Source organism: Electrona antarctica (genome assembly GCF_951216825.1).
Source record: "Electrona antarctica genome assembly, chromosome: 18".
In the NCBI taxonomy this organism is placed as follows: domain Eukaryota; kingdom Metazoa; phylum Chordata; class Actinopteri; order Myctophiformes; family Myctophidae; genus Electrona; species Electrona antarctica.
In genome coordinates this window covers 3474793-3490749 of record NC_136799.1, presented here as the reverse complement: position 1 = coordinate 3490749, position 15957 = coordinate 3474793, and the positions used below count along the sequence as shown (strand labels likewise).

General features: G+C 46.0%; 2 protein-coding genes across 2 annotated transcripts in view; one reads left to right on the top strand and one right to left on the bottom strand.

Annotated features, from left to right (window-relative positions):
• sec23a (Sec23 homolog A, coat complex II component) overlaps window positions 1-15957 on the top strand; it is a 56753-nt gene that overhangs the window by 27971 nt on the left and 12825 nt on the right. Inside the window, exons 13-15 of the mRNA XM_079527157.1 lie at window positions 10670-10776; window positions 13873-14026; window positions 14510-14587. Coding sequence (XP_079383283.1) covers window positions 10670-10776; window positions 13873-14026; window positions 14510-14587 — 339 coding nt within the window. The remainder of the gene's footprint in view (window positions 1-10669; window positions 10777-13872; window positions 14027-14509; window positions 14588-15957) is intronic.
• Window positions 1772-7812, bottom strand: LOC306942599 (adenosine receptor A3; the record flags this gene model as incomplete). Its single annotated transcript, XM_079528606.1, has 4 exons — window positions 1772-2048; window positions 2769-2922; window positions 6610-6803; window positions 7331-7812. The coding sequence occupies 4 exons, from the start codon at window positions 7810-7812 to the stop codon at window positions 1772-1774; spliced, it is 1107 nt and encodes a 368-aa protein (XP_079384732.1).

The following is a 15957-nucleotide window of genomic DNA, read 5'->3' as shown; positions in this document are numbered from 1 at the left end:
CCCAACCCCCATTGAGGGCTTATATTAGGGGAAATAGCCAATAATGCACTTTTGCACAGAATAACACCTGGACCTCTTTGGTGGGGACGTAACAACTACAAATAAAGGTATGAAAGCCTTCTAGCATGGAATTCTCCTTTAGATCAAACCGTCAAACCGAAATATAATTTGTGTTCTAAGCGTTAGACGTCTGCACCGTGACTGACTGACATAAATAAATAGTAATGCATTTAAAAAGTATCAACAGTGAATATATGCATAAATATACATTTATCGTCGATGAATATATGATTGGATATTATGTACTAACTCTGACTGTCATACTGACATAATAAAATGCTAATAAAACGCACCTTTCATGGCATGAAATGCAGCTCAAATTGCTTTAAAGAGCATAGTGAATAAAAGAAAAGAAAAGGCATAAAACGACATTAAAATAATAGCAATAATGCAATACAGTGAGGACATGAATAACAACAAGGACATGTTATGCAAAAACAGCATTCATCAGCATTCTGCTATGTACAGTCTATCAACGGTGAATATGAATATTAAGTATTTATACAGTCTATGAATGGCTTTATAGTGTGCATGCCAGTAGGCATGTAGTCCATGTGATACCCTGAAGAAGGCAGCTGCATCTGCCCAAACGTTGGTTCCTACTCTGCATCCTAATATATAAACGTTGGTTCCTACTCTGCATCCTAATATATAAACGTTGGTTCCTACTCTGCATCCTAATATATAAACGTTGGTTCCTACTCTGCATCCTAATATATAAACGTTGGTTCCTACTCTGCATCCTAATATATAAACGTTGGTTCCTACTCTGCATCCTAATATATAAACGTTGGTTCCTACTCTGCATCCTAATATATAAACGTTGGTTCCTACTCTGCATCCTAATATATAAACGTTGGTTCCTACTCTGCATCCTAATATATAAACGTTGGTTCCTACTCTGCATCCTAATATATAAACGTTGGTTCCTACTCTGCATCCTAATATATAAACGTTGGTTCCTACTCTGCATCCTAATATATAAACGTTGGTTCCTACTCTGCATCCTAATATATAAACGTTGGTTCCTACTCTGCATCCTAATATATAAACGTTGGTTCCTACTCTGCATCCTAATATATAAACGTTGGTTCCTACTCTGCATCCTAATATATAAACGTTGGTTCCTACTCTGCATCCTAATATATAAACGTTGGTTCCTACTCTGCATCCTAATATATAATCGGCACTTTGGCTATCAGTGTGTGCGGCCACTCTTTTGTCTTTTTAAAACTTATCTTTTTAGTAGTCCATGTCCAACGGGAGTAATCCCAACACAAGAACGCACGCCCCAAAGCCCACTCGGACCCCTTTTTTCTTTTTTTTGTGGACCGCTCGTCCCCAGCAGTTTTTGTATTCTTAAGCTGCGTTCAGACCTGAATATATATATTCATCTCGGTTTGTCCCGTTTGTACTGCGCCAGGTCGCGCAATTCTCCTCTTTGCATTGCATTTGTATGCTCTAACCATCCAAGTCTGAACACCACATTTTAGTTATTTGTTTTACTGAGGATATGGTTAGGTTTAGGCATAATTTCACTGAGGTCACGTTTAGGAATAAGGTTAGGTTTAGACATAGTTTTACTGAGGTTAGGTTTAGGAATAAGGTTAGGTTTAGACATAGTTTTACTGAGGTTAGGTTTAGGAATAAGGTTAGGTTTAGACATAGTTTTACTGAGGTTAGGTTTAGGAATAAGGTTAGGTTTAGGGTGTTATTGTGACCCTAACTGTGGTGTCGGGGTTGGTGTCGGTCTGATGGGAGAGGATGGCGACGCCTGTAAGGACGCTGGTGTTATTTTGATGACGGGCGGAGTTGGAGGCGTGTCCGGTCCGGCGGTCTGCGGCGGCAGCGCCGGCGGCGATAGTGATGCCGTCGACGTCTTCGCGCTCTGATTGGCCGAGTCCAGGTGGAGGGCGGGGCTACAGGGGCGGGCCCCCTCCGGACGAAACACCCGGCAGAGCTTGGATAGACTCCGCCTGAGAGCACACCTGTACCGACTGACGATGGAGGTTATAGTACCATTAATACAACTAATCCATTAAATTAAGATTCATTAAAAAAACGCTTGAATCAAAAAACGGTTGAGGGCAGCCGTAGACGGGACGTGTGTGTGTGTGTGTGTGTGTGTGTGTGTGTGTGTGTGTGTGTGTGTGTGTGTGTGTGTGTGTGTGTGTGTGTGTGTGTGTGTGTGTGTGTGTGTGTGTGTGTGTGTGTGTGTGTGTGTGTGTGTGTGTGTGTGTGTGTGTGTGTGTGTGTGTGTGTGTGTGTGTGTGTGTGTGGTACCTCTGCCATAGCATTGATCCAGGGTTGAGTGCAGCCGGGGGTGTGTGTGTGTGGTGGCGTGGCGTGCGTGTGTGGTCTTACGTCTGTGCCAAGGCGTTGATCCAGGGTTGAGTGCAGCCGGGGGTGTGTGTGGTGTGGCGTGCGTGTGTGGTCTTACGTCTGTGCCAAGGCGTTGATCCAGGGTTGAGTGCAGCCGGGGGTGTGTGTGTGTGTGTGTGTGGTGGCGTGGCGTGAGTGTGTGGTCTTACGTCTGTGCCAAGGCGTTGATCCAGGGGTTGAGGGCAGCCGGGGGTGTGTGTGTGTGTGGTGGCGTGGCGTGAGTGTGTGGTCTTACGTCTGTGCCAAGGCGTTGATCCAGGGTTGAGTGCAGCCGGGGGTGTGTGTGTGTGTGTGTGTGGTGGCGTGGCGTGAGTGTGTGGTCTTACGTCTGTGCCAAGGCGTTGATCCAGGGGTTGAGGGCAGCCGTGGACAGGGACAGCCAGGTGGACAGAGCAGAGAGCAGGGCTGGAACCTCTTCTCCTCCCAGAGTCTCATAGAAACACACCGCGATGTAGGGCAGCCAGCAGACCAACAAACACACTGTAACACAACACAACACAACACAACTCACTGAGGTGTAGGGCCATAGACATATATAAAGGCTAGATGGCTCAAGGTGGAGTCTCTGACGTAGTTCACCCGGCGGCCATCTTGCTGAGGGCTTACAGTACACTCTGTTCTATGGGAGCTCAAACTAAAACGGGTTGGTTGGTTTATTACAAACGTTAGCAACGTGGCTATGATTCAGGAAGCCGATAGGCGAGTTCCGATCAGCACAGCTGATTTTTTTATGTTTTGATTAGGTAGCTACTTCAACCAAGCAGATTGCTTCCTCGAAACAACCTGTTTGGGGGAGGGGGGGGGGGGGGGGGGTGTGTTGGGCCAGGTTTGATCACAATTAGACACTTGTGAAGTTTGCGTTTATTTTTAATAGTTTGTTCTTGATGGACAAATGGTTTTGAACCTCCAGGTGTCATCAGACAGACGTCTAATGTCTATGAGAGCTAATGTTAGATGTGTTGTCAGTACATGGTGTTTATGGCGTCTTCTTCTGACCACAGTGCCTCTAATCTCTGTAATGAACACCCTCCTAGTTGCTCTTATATACCTCGCATTCGTCTTATCTCCATATTTTAACGTTTTTATTGTTATTTTATGCATCTTCCACTTATCACAGTGGTTCATCTGTGTTTCGTTCCCCCATACAAGAAACTATGTTTTCTTTTCCATGACGTTATGATGAAGACGGCATGGCAGCCGTTTGACATTTTTACGAGCTGAGATTATAGCGGGAAGCAGCGTGAAGGCTGCTGTACTGTGTAATGCCCAGTTAGAGCACGCACGCACGCACGGTCGCACACACGCACGTGCGCACACACACACACACACATGCACACTAAACCACAGCAACCATGGAACCTTGTTTGTTTTAGAAATGACTACAGCACACAGGCTGACATTATGCTACATCTCTCTTAACCTCACGCCACCAGGCTTTCCACCTCGGAGGAAAGCCTGGTCTGTGTTCCAAAACCGCCGTGTGAACCGGTCTGGAGCGGATGGTAACATACGCCGTGTGAACCGGTCTGGAGCGGATGGTAACATACGCCGTGTGAACCGGTCTGGAGCGGATGGTAACATACGTCATGTTGAACCGGTCTGGAGCGGATGGTAACATACGTCATGTTGAACCGGTCTGGAGCGGATGGTAACATACGTCATGTTGAACCGGTCTGGAGCGGATGGTAACATACGCCGTGTGAACCAGTCTGGAGCGGATGGTAACATACGCCGTGTGAACCAGTCTGGAGCGGATGGTAACATACGCCATGTGAACCGGTCTGGAGCGGATGGTAACATACGCCGTGTGAAGCGGTCTGGAGCGGATGGTAACATACGCCGTGTGAACCAGTCTGGAGCGGATGGTAACATACGCCGTGTGAACCAGTCTGGAGCGGATGGTAACATACGCCGTGTGAAGCGGTCTGGAGCGGATGGTAACATACGTCATGTGAACCGGTCTGGAGCGGATGGTAACATATGTCATGTTGAACCGGTCTGGAGCGGATGGTAACATACGTCATGTGAACCGGTCTGGAGCGGATGGTAACATACGTCGTGTGAACCGGTCTGGAACGGATGGTAACATACGTCATGTGAACCGGTCTGGAGCGGATGGTAACATCCGGTCTGGAGCGGATGGTAACATATGCTGTGTGAACCGGTCTGGAGCGGATGGTAACATACGTCATGTTGAACCGGTCTGGAGCGGATGGTAACATACGTCGTGTGAACCGGTCTGGAACGGATGGTAACATACGTCATGTGAACCGGTCTGGAGCGGATGGTAACATCCGGTCTGGAGCGGATGGTAACATATGCTGTGTGAACCGGTCTGGAGCGGATGGTAACATACGTCATGTTGAACCGGTCTGGAGTGGATGGTAACATACGCTGTGTGAACCGGTCTGGAGCGGATGGTAACATACGTCATGTTGAACCGGTCTGGAGTGGATGGTAACATACGCTGTGTGAAGCGGTCTGGAGCGGATGGTAACATACGTCATGTTGAACCGGTCTGGAGCGGATGGTAACATACGCCTTGTGAAGCGGTCTGGAGCGGATGGTAACATACGCCGTGTGAAGCGGTCTGGAGCGGATGGTAACATACGGTCTGGAGCGGATGGTAACATACGGTCTGGAGTGGATGGTAACATACGCTGTGTGAACCGGTCTGGAGCGGATGGTAACATACGTCATGTTGAACCGGTCTGGAGTGGATGGTAACATACGCTGTGTGAAGCGGTCTGGAGCGGATGGTAACATACGTCATGTTGAACCGGTCTGGAGCGGATGGTAACATACGTCGTGTGAACCGGTCTGGAACGGATGGTAACATACGTCATGTGAACCGGTCTGGAGCGGATGGTAACATCCGGTCTGGAGCGGATGGTAACATATGCTGTGTGAACCGGTCTGGAGCGGATGGTAACATACGTCATGTTGAACCGGTCTGGAGTGGATGGTAACATACGCTGTGTGAACCGGTCTGGAGCGGATGGTAACATACGTCATGTTGAACCGGTCTGGAGTGGATGGTAACATACGCTGTGTGAAGCGGTCTGGAGCGGATGGTAACATACGTCATGTTGAACCGGTCTGGAGCGGATGGTAACATACGCCTTGTGAAGCGGTCTGGAGCGGATGGTAACATACGCCGTGTGAAGCGGTCTGGAGCGGATGGTAACATACGGTCTGGAGCGGATGGTAACATACGGTCTGGAGCGGATGGTAACATACGGTCTGGAGTGGATGGTAACATACATCATGTTGAAGCGGTCTGGAGCGGATGGTAACATACGCCGTGTGAAGCGGTCTGGAGCGGATGGTAACATACGTCATGTTGTAGTCACTGATTTGTATTGTCGCCATGCAGGTAACCAACCACAAGGCGGAATAAGAACTACCAAAACATAATCCCCCGCCATCGTAATTTTAGGGCCTAACCCAATAAAATAGAATTTCCCTGTGGAACAACAAAGGCATACAGATGCTAAATAGACTCTGGAAAGTACACTCACATTTATATTTTAAAAATCAGCTAAGCTATTAAAGCTGCATCAATGATTATATTGGGTATAGACCCTAAAATGATGATCGCGGGACTAATTTTGGGTACTTCTGATTCCGCCTTGTGGTTTCCTGCCAGATGACTACAAATCATTGACTACAACATGAGGAAAGTTACCATCCGCTCCCGACCGGATCATAAACCCAAAATGGAATGCTGCCCAGGCTACATCTCTCTGGGTTAGATGGCATACAGGCTGACATTAGACTCTGGGTTCTGTTATGACCATAGTGGGGATTTGTTTTTTACGCATTCTCTGCCAAAGATGACTTTGGACGATTGTTTTCGTAGCACGTGGAAGGAACACTTTCTTCCACGTGCGCCCTGGCTGAGGCAGTTTAGAGACCAGGATTACTGCATGTTTATTTCTGAGGGTACCTACCCTAGGGGACACGGGGAGAACATGCAAACTCCACACAGAAAGGCCCTTTCGCCAACCCCACCTAATAGGGTATGGGCGCTGATGACGCGGAGGAGAGAACACGCCCACAGCGTCCCCGGCGGTGATCAAACCCCAGGACCCTTCTACAGTAGCTGTGAGGCGACCACCGTGCCCCACGACGGGATTGGGTCTTTTGAATGGAAGCGAAACGGACCTGAGGTGGCCGCCATCACCACGGAGCTCCTGAAGTAGTTGTTGGCGGGAACGTAGAAGCAGTGCTGGTCGTTGCACATGAACGTCCCTCGCCTCACCTGCTTCCTGGCCACGTAGACCATGTACCCGTAGAGGGCGCACATGAGCAGGATGGGAGCCATGATCCCCAGGGCCATGACACTCACGTTGAAGGCCCTGTGGGTAGAGACACGGAATCACGGATATTTAACTGTGTCGCCTTAGCTTTAGTAACAGCTTTAATAATAGCTTAAATCTATTAATAATTGTGAAAGTGCAGCTACAAGTTTTTAATTTTTTTTTAAATAATCCAGTCAACTGAAGCGTTAAAAAATATTACTGCAAATGAAATAACCGGTACTCGTCCATACCAGCATTTAAATAACCGGTACTCGTTCATACCAGCATTTAAATAACCGGTACTCGTTCATACCAGCATTTAAATAACCGGTACTCGTTCATACCAGCATTTAAATAACCGGTACTCGTTCATACCAGCATTTAAATAACCGGTACTCGTTCATACCAGCATTAAATAACCGGTACTCGTTCATACCAGCATTTAAATAACCGGTACTCGTTCATACCAGCATTTAAATAACCGGTACTCGTTCATACCAACATTTTATGTAGTTATCGGCATACCGGTATCACTCTCCGATACCGGTCTATCGCTACCGATCGCTATCGTAAACGACTCTTACCTGTAGGGCGGCTGGAAGCTGGGCGTGCACAGGAAGCGGGCGGGGCTGTAGACGTAGCGTCCGCCCACGCCCGCCAGGGGCAGCGCGGCGCCCACCAGGCACAGGGCCCACGTGGCGGCCAGCACGGCGTGCGTCCGCCCCGCGGTGCACAGCGACGCGAAGCGCAGCGACAAGCAGATCTCGGTGAACTTGTGCACGGTACACCACGCCACGGACTGCACGGACGCCGTCTGCAGCAGCAGGTAGAGGAAGCCGCTGCCCTGGCACAGGGCGCCCTCGCTGACGTGGCCCTGCGACGGCGCCCGGCGGAACAGGGCGTTGTGCGCGCCGAAGGGCAGCGCCGACAGGCCCAGGGCCAGGTCGCACGCGGCGAAGCTGAGGGTCAGGGGCAGCGCCACGTCGCTGTGAAGCTCCCGGTTGAGCAGCAGCACCAGCAGCAGAGCCAGGTTCCCACACACGGAACACACGCTGGACAGCAGCATCAGGCCTGCACAGAAGTGGCGGATTCGAATGAAAATCAACCCATAATCACCAGTAATATGAATTGCATTTTTATAGCGCTTTTCCAAGTGCTCAAAGCGTTTTACAATGGTTCATTACATTCATACATTGGGAGGTGAAGCGGCGAACAGTCGTGACCCCACATTCACACACCAATGGTGGCGAGCTAGCACCGACCGACTAATTGGACTCATTGGAAACCAGTAGGTTTCTTATCACTCGAATGTAGTGACGGGAGATTAATCGGCAAACACATCGGTATCGGCCGATTTGAGTTGTTTTTAGATAAGATCCATCGGCATCGGTTCGATTAATCAATCAGACCGAATCGGTCTGCCTTTACTGATAAACAAGCCCAAAGTAATGGCTTAAAACAGATCTACAAGCTCACAATATTAAATATAAAGGTATTAAAGTTAAATCTGACACGCAGCAAAGTCCGTCAGGAGCGGGAGTCGCACCCCCGCGGCACGCTGCACCTTGGCTGGCTGGATTACCAACAATAAGTTATTGTTCATTTGATTTATTGGAAAAAGTATTGCATTGAATAGTGTCTGAGCAGTCCTACCTGCATAGACCAGTGGAACCACTGACTCCATACTGGACTACCTGGAGCTCACTGATCCCAGAACAGCTGTATGGACACGACACAACACAACATGTGTAAACATCTGCTTTATAACTGACCCCAGAACAGCTCTATGGACACAACCCAACACATGTGTAAACATCAGCTTTATAACTGACCCCAGAACAGCTCTATGGACACAACCCAACACATGTGTAAACATCAGCTTTATAACTGACCCCAGAACAGCTGTATGGACACAACACAACATGTGTAAACATCAGCTTTATAACTGACCCCAGAACAGCTGTATGGACACAACACAACATGTGTAAACATCTGCTCTATAACTGACACCAGTACTGTTAACATCTGTTTAGGATAGGTACACTCACAAAAAACATGCAGTAATCCTGGTCTCTAAACTGCCTCCCCCTGGCCAGCCGGGGCGCCTGATGGAGGGGAAAGGAACTGGTTGGAATAACGTGTTCCTTCTACACGCTATGCCCTACCGGGGGAAACATCCCCTCCCGTCAGGTGAAAAGAAGCGGCTTGGACTCCTCATGCACTGAAGGAAGCATGAGGTCAGTCCGTTGCTCTCCCCAGGTTGGCAAAGGGAGTTTCCAGTGTAGCGCCCAGGATTACATTAGACGATTGACACTGAGTGAAAAAATGTGTTACTAAAATCGTGGGATAGAAATTTAGAAAAGAAAAAAAAAACAATCTGTTTTATAACTGACCCCGAGCACATTGGCAACATCAAAGCAACACAGAGGCTAACTGAACATTCAGTTTCTACCACACGACTAAAACAATCCGTTCAAATTGTTTATTGTTGTAAAATGATATAGCAATATCATCACCAACCAATTATAATTACTTTTGTGCTTTTTGACACCTGAAGTCACTTTAATGATGATGATAATAACAAAAGTAGTAGTAAAAAGAGTAGTATTAGTAATAATGATAATATTAAGTGAAAACAATTAAAGCTAATGGTAATAATAATGAAGATAATAAAAGTATTACTACTAGTGCTAATAAAAACAGTAGTTTTGCAGTAATCCTGCAAAAAAAATACATATTTAGCACCATGCTCGAATGTCCCCCCCCCCCCCCCCCCCCCCCCCCCCAAAAAAAACAGCCAAAATCCCCAAAACGAAAGAAAGCAGCAAATGAAAACAAATGAACACTCATCTTTCACCTTCTCCAACAACCCCAAACATGAACCTTGGTTGAAAAAAACCAAAGTTGTCCTTTAAGTAAATATTTTCACGTATGTTAAACATACAGGCATCTCTCCCAACCAAAGTAGTGTCTATTGTACAGCAGATGCCAGATGGTGAAAGGGGTATTGACTATTGCCTGACCTAATGCTACAGTATATCTGGAAAGAACCAAGTTAAGTACAACCTGAAGGAGAAGAGCAGTAGCAAAGTGTCTGTCCTAACAGCTGAATAATTTATTGTCGTTTTGGTAGCATCTCTTTGAGTAGATCCCTGAAACATCTTCGTAATCCTCAAAATACTCTTCTCCGCGTCAGGCAAACTCCCGTTTGTTCCCTCTGCCAGCACTCTCTCTCTCTCTCTGTGTGTGTGTGTGTGTGTGTGTGTGTGTGTGTGTGTGTGTGTGTGTGTGTGTGTGTGTGTGTGTGTGTGTGTGTGTGTGTGTGTGTGTGTGTGTGTGTGTGTGTGTGTGTGTGTGTGTGTGTGTGTGTGTGTGTGTGTGTGTGTGTGTGTGTGTGTGTGTGTGTGTGTGTGTGTGTGAGACACACACACACTGTGTGTGTGTGAGACACACACACACTGTGTGTGTGTGTGTGTGTGTGCACGTGTGTGTGTGTGCACGTGTGTGTGTGTGTGCACACTGTGAGTGATAAAGTCATTCTCTGGAGGTGCTGTTGTCATGGTGCTTCTGTCAGTCACCTGCTGTGACAATGGAAGGATAGATGCGCACGCGCGCACACACACACACTATCATGTCATTGTGTTTAACCACTACTTAAAGCCTGAGTTACCTCAACCACTCCATTCCTCCAACATCTCTGTCTGTCTGTCTGAGACGTCGGTTCAGGAAGAGTGTGTGTGTGTGTGTGTTCCACCTCTGTTATGGATGTATTATTGTGTTTGTTTTATTCATCTGCATTAAAGTCAATATCACTATTATGTTTATAAAATGCTCTGAGATCATGCAACTCTACTAACTGTCGTGTGTGTGTCTGTCTGCGTGCCTGTGTGTGTCTGCGTGCCTGTGTGTGTGTGTGTGTGCAGCACAACGCGCCTATCCCTCAGGGAGGTCGGGGAGCCATCCAGTTTGTCACCCAGTACCAACACTCCTCTGGACAGAGACGAATCAGAGTATCCACTATTGCCAGGAAGTAAGTACTACTATTCTACTGCTGCTGTGAGGGTCACAGCCTTACTCATCTGAGGTAGCCTCGATCACAGCCTTACTCATCTGAGGTAGCCTAGCTAACAGCCTTACTCATCTGAGGTAGCCTCGATCACAGCCTTACTCATCTGAGGTAGCCTCGATCACAGCCTTACTCATCTGAGGTAGCCTCACTCACAGCCTTACTCATCTGAGGTAGCCTCGCTCACAGCCTTACTCATCTGAGGTAGCCTCACTCACAGCCTTACTCATCTGAGGTAGCCTCGCTCACAGCCTTACTCATCTGAGGTAGCCTCGATCACAGCCTTACTCATCTGAGGTAGCCTCGCTCACAGCCTTACTCATCTGAGGTAGCCTCACTCACAGCCTTACTCATCTGAGGTAGCCTCGATCACAGCCTTACTCATCTGAGGTAGCCTCACTCACAGCCTTACTCATCTGAGGTAGCCTCGATCACAGCCTTACTCATCTGAGGTAGCCTCACTCACAGCCTTACTCATCTGAGGTAGCCTCGATCACAGCCTTACTCATCTGAGGTAGCCTCGCTCACAGCCTTACACCGGGGCTCCACCGGGCACGTCAGCGTCGCGTCCCCGTCACCGTCAGGGAATGTTCCCTTTTTAATCAATGAAGGGTGGCTCCACTGCCCGCGTTGTGACATCCCTGACATCCACAATCATATTATACAACAATTTTTCAAATAGTGTTTCTTTGTCCACAGGTTTCTTTTTTTTTCATTTTTAGACTGGAACAAAAAAGAATACAAATAAAATAAAGCATATGGGAGAGATGGATGATGTAAATTTCTCCTTCTGCAGTCTGAGAGAGAAAGTGATCCGTTCCATATTATAAATATCATTTACTATATCTATTCATTCTTTTATGGTGGGGGGCCTCAGGAAGCAACCAGTGTCGTCTAAATACTTTTCTACATGCAGATATCAGAATACCGAATAGGTATTCATCAGGTCTTCCCATCTGGAAATTTGCATGTCCCAAAAATAATGTAGTAAACTCTAAGGGCAAATTTGCACCAAATATTGTATTTATTGATCTCTGAAATTCTGTCCAGAAGGTTCTAATCACTGGGCACCCCCAGAAAATATGCCAATGGTTAGCTTCCCGAGACCCACACTGTCTCCAGCATGTTGCCTCCCCATTCGAGAAATGTGCCTTCTGTTTCGGCGTAAGACATCCTAAATTATCTTGATTAATGAATAGACCTAAAAGCTTTGTCCAGCCGTTAGTTGGTAAACAGAGAGTTCAGTCATGAGATATATTTCTTTACTTTAATCCCTGACTGCTACAGTACATCTAGGCAGTGTTGCTGTGGGACAGTAATGTTGTGTTGCTGGTGGGACAGTAATGTTGTGTCGGTACCAGTAAATGTCTCTTTGCCTCCGATCATTATTTGAGGATTCACATCACAAGATCTTCCGTCAACATCAGGTTTTTTAGTGTCTGCCGCAGAAACAGAGCTGACGGTAATAAGTGTCCTATCTTCACCGAGGTGTGTGTGTGGCTGGTTGTAAAGAGTGCAGCTGATATAACACACGGGAGGCTGGGGTGGACGACGGGCTGCGTTTGGACAGGAAATGTCCATCTAGATAAGAGAGATGGAGGGGGGAGGGAGGAGGGAAGCCGTAAACTGGTTTATTTGACGCCGTGTAGAGTCTGCTGACACTCTGCTAACATGAGACACTTAAACCCTAGGATCATTTGACGATAATCCCAGATCTATATCTTCTATTTTCAGCAAAGAGATATGGTTTGGAGAGGAAAACAATACTGAGCCAACCCCGATTAACTAACAGAAAAGACAATTTAACCCATTTAGGCCTGACCTCGAAATTAAAAAAAAACCTTCTAAATCCTCCAGTTTTCTGAAATAAATATTTTCGCGATTTTTCAAAAATAGCAGACCTACAAGCTCGTAGCGCGCCACTCGGTGGCGCGCTATGAGCTTGTAGATCTGCTATTTTTCAATAGCTAAATTATAACCTAATGTTTAAAACACCAAAAGGGGTACCGTTAAGGCATGTTCCAAAAAAAAAAAAAAAAAATGAAGTGGTGATCGTGCGACACGCATTCTGTTTAGAATAGCAGGTCTGCATTCTTCAGTATTGTTGTAGCCTTCTATTTTGTCTAATATCCTATATCACCATGTCGAATGACGAGGAGAAAGGTTGCAACAAAAAAAAATGGGGGGGCAGAAGAAGAGGAGAGAGACAGCGGTCGCTGGTAGTCGGGTGTGGGACCTCCCAGGGTGCCTCGTAGCAGGCAGACAGAGAGCAAACACACCAGCTGTGCATTTCTCTATACGGTCATGATTGGTCAGCTAATAAGGCCCCATTTACACTGGCAGACAAATCCAGCCTGAATCAGATCTGTGCCACATCCAGATTGAAATCTGATTTGTTTAAATGAGTCCAACATGTCTCATGACTCATTTAAACAAATCAGATTCCAATCTGGATGTGGCTCAGATCTGATTCAGGCTGGATTTGGCTGCCAGTGTAAATGGGGCCTATGAAGCGGTACACGTCACAAGTGCATTTCTCAACGGGTTTGAACTATTCTCAACTTTTAAAAGCACACCAACATTGAAACTACTGTTTTTTTTAACCACTTAAGCCATATATATCGTTATTGTAAGACGAATAGCAAAAATAGCCGGAAATCTTTTCAGTTTTTGGTTTTCAGTCATAATGACTCTTGTCTGTCTCTCTCAATTCAATTTCAATTCAAAGGAGCTTTATTGGCATGAGAAAACGTACGTTTACATTGCCAAAGCAGAAGTGGAACAAGACGATCAAAATAAAACAATGTATTTACAAATAATTATTGGATATAAATAGGTGAAATAAAGGTGTAAATAGAGCTGTGTTATATTAACACTTTGGGTAATACTATCTTGTGGAAAAAAACATTTGCGACAAGTAGCAGCAATTTATTCAAATGTAATTGAATTAAAGTTAGTTGCTCTCTCTCTCTCCCCCCCTCTCTCTCTTCCTGTCTGTCTGTCTGTCTGTCTGTCTGTCTGTCTGTCTGTCTGTCTGTCTGTCTGTCTGTCTGTCTCTAGCTGGGCAGATGCACAGACTCAGATCCAGAACATCGCTGCGTCGTTCGACCAGGAGGCGGCGGCCATCTTGATGGCCCGCCTGGCGGTGTACCGCGCCGAGACGGAGGAGGGACCCGACGTACTGAGATGGCTGGACCGACAGCTAATCAGACTGGTGCGCACACACACACACACACACACACACACACACACACACTGAGATGGCTGGACCGACAGCTCATCAGACTGGCGCGCACACACACACACACACACACACACACACACACACACATTATCTGATGATTCAATCAGTTTACAATGACATCCAATTGATCCAAACACACACATTCACACACACACACACACACACACACACACACACACACACACACATACACACACACCAGATGTATGACTGTCTAGATATGCTCCAAATCTCCCCCTCAGGTCCAAGTGTCTATAATGGCATATCGAAAACACAGCAGCTTTCTGCTTCTACAGCCTGACAGCTTGGAATAAACTCCCACTACACCTTAGACACGCTGCAGCCTCTGTAGTCGGAGAGCTTCAAAGCACAGCTCACTGCGCTGCAATCATGTCATGAAAATGCTATATGAATAATACATATTAATTTATTGTTATTGTTGTTTCTTTTCAGTGTCAGAAGTTTGGAGACTACCATAAAGACGATCCAAACTCCTTCAGGTTCTCTGAGACCTTCTCTCTCTATCCACAGGTAACCACTTCACCTCAAAGGCTCACTTACAGTACTTCCTGGACTACATGTTGTCTCAGTAAGACAGCCCTCCCCCTATCCACAAGGAGGAGCAGTGCACCAAAGCATTATGGGAATTGTAGTCCAGGAAGGAAGTGAGCCCAGCGTCCATGAATGAGTGAATGAGTGTCCATCAAATCTAAAATATCTAGAACCACATACTACACACATAAAGACCCCAGGAAAGTGTTCTAAATCTTCTAAAAGTCATTAACATATATTTTGTATTGCAAAATATATGTTAATTGTAATCTCTACCTGCCACTGCATCTGTAGAAATAATCCCATTAGAATATCCTACACGTGTATATATACAGTATATATACTGTATACATACACAGCAGATCGTTTTACAAATAATCCCAGTCAAACACCACAGTTTTCTACTTTTCATTTTAACGTTCTCACTTGTTCCTACAAAGCTGCAATCGGGATCTTATTTCATAGGATGAAACGTTATTCTAACCAATCTGTAATGTATGGTACAGTATGTTAACCCATTTAGGCCTGACGTCGACATTTTTAAAATGTCTTCAAAATCCTGACCGTTTTAGGTTTGAAAAACCTTATGTTTCTGTATCAGTGGTGCTCAATATTTCATATCCCGGACCCCAAAAATTATATGTAATATGCCTCCGCCCCCCCCCCCCCCCCCCCCCCCCATCTGAAAATATGTTGTTCCAGGGACCTCCCCCCAGAAGCAAAGATTTGATTTAAAATGTTCACTCTGTAACAATATATATTCAAAGACTTGAGGCACATTTTCACGATTTTTCAAAAACAGCAGACCTTCGTTGAACATGGATGTGATTTTCTCCTCTCCATTAGGAGCGAGACAATAGACCTAAAATGTACAGATTGTAGCGTTTAAAAATGTAATTAATAGTTCTACTAATGTGTCTGTAGAGCACCCTTAATTTAATAGACGGGTAGAAACCTTTTATCTCCAACTTTTTCGTAATTGAACGCCCTACTTGATTGATTGATTGATTGTAAATTGTATTCACAGTTTGTAGAATGGGTACTGTTCAAACGAATGCACTGGTCAATACAAAAACTCCTACGACGATAAAACCAGAAAAAACCACTAAGACCGGGTTCAGGGTCCTCCATTTTCAATTCATCAGAACATTACATTTTAAAGACGTACAAATATACAAAGGAAATCATCATACAGTTAAAGAAAGTAAAAAAGGGGAGAATCATGTACAGTATGGGAAAATGGGGGTGGGGGGACAGTTTCGAATTGCAGCCGCCTGTACGTGCTCCCGTAAGAGGGCCCTTTTGAAGGAGTCTAGGGATTCACATTTCTTAACAGCGTTCGATAGGGT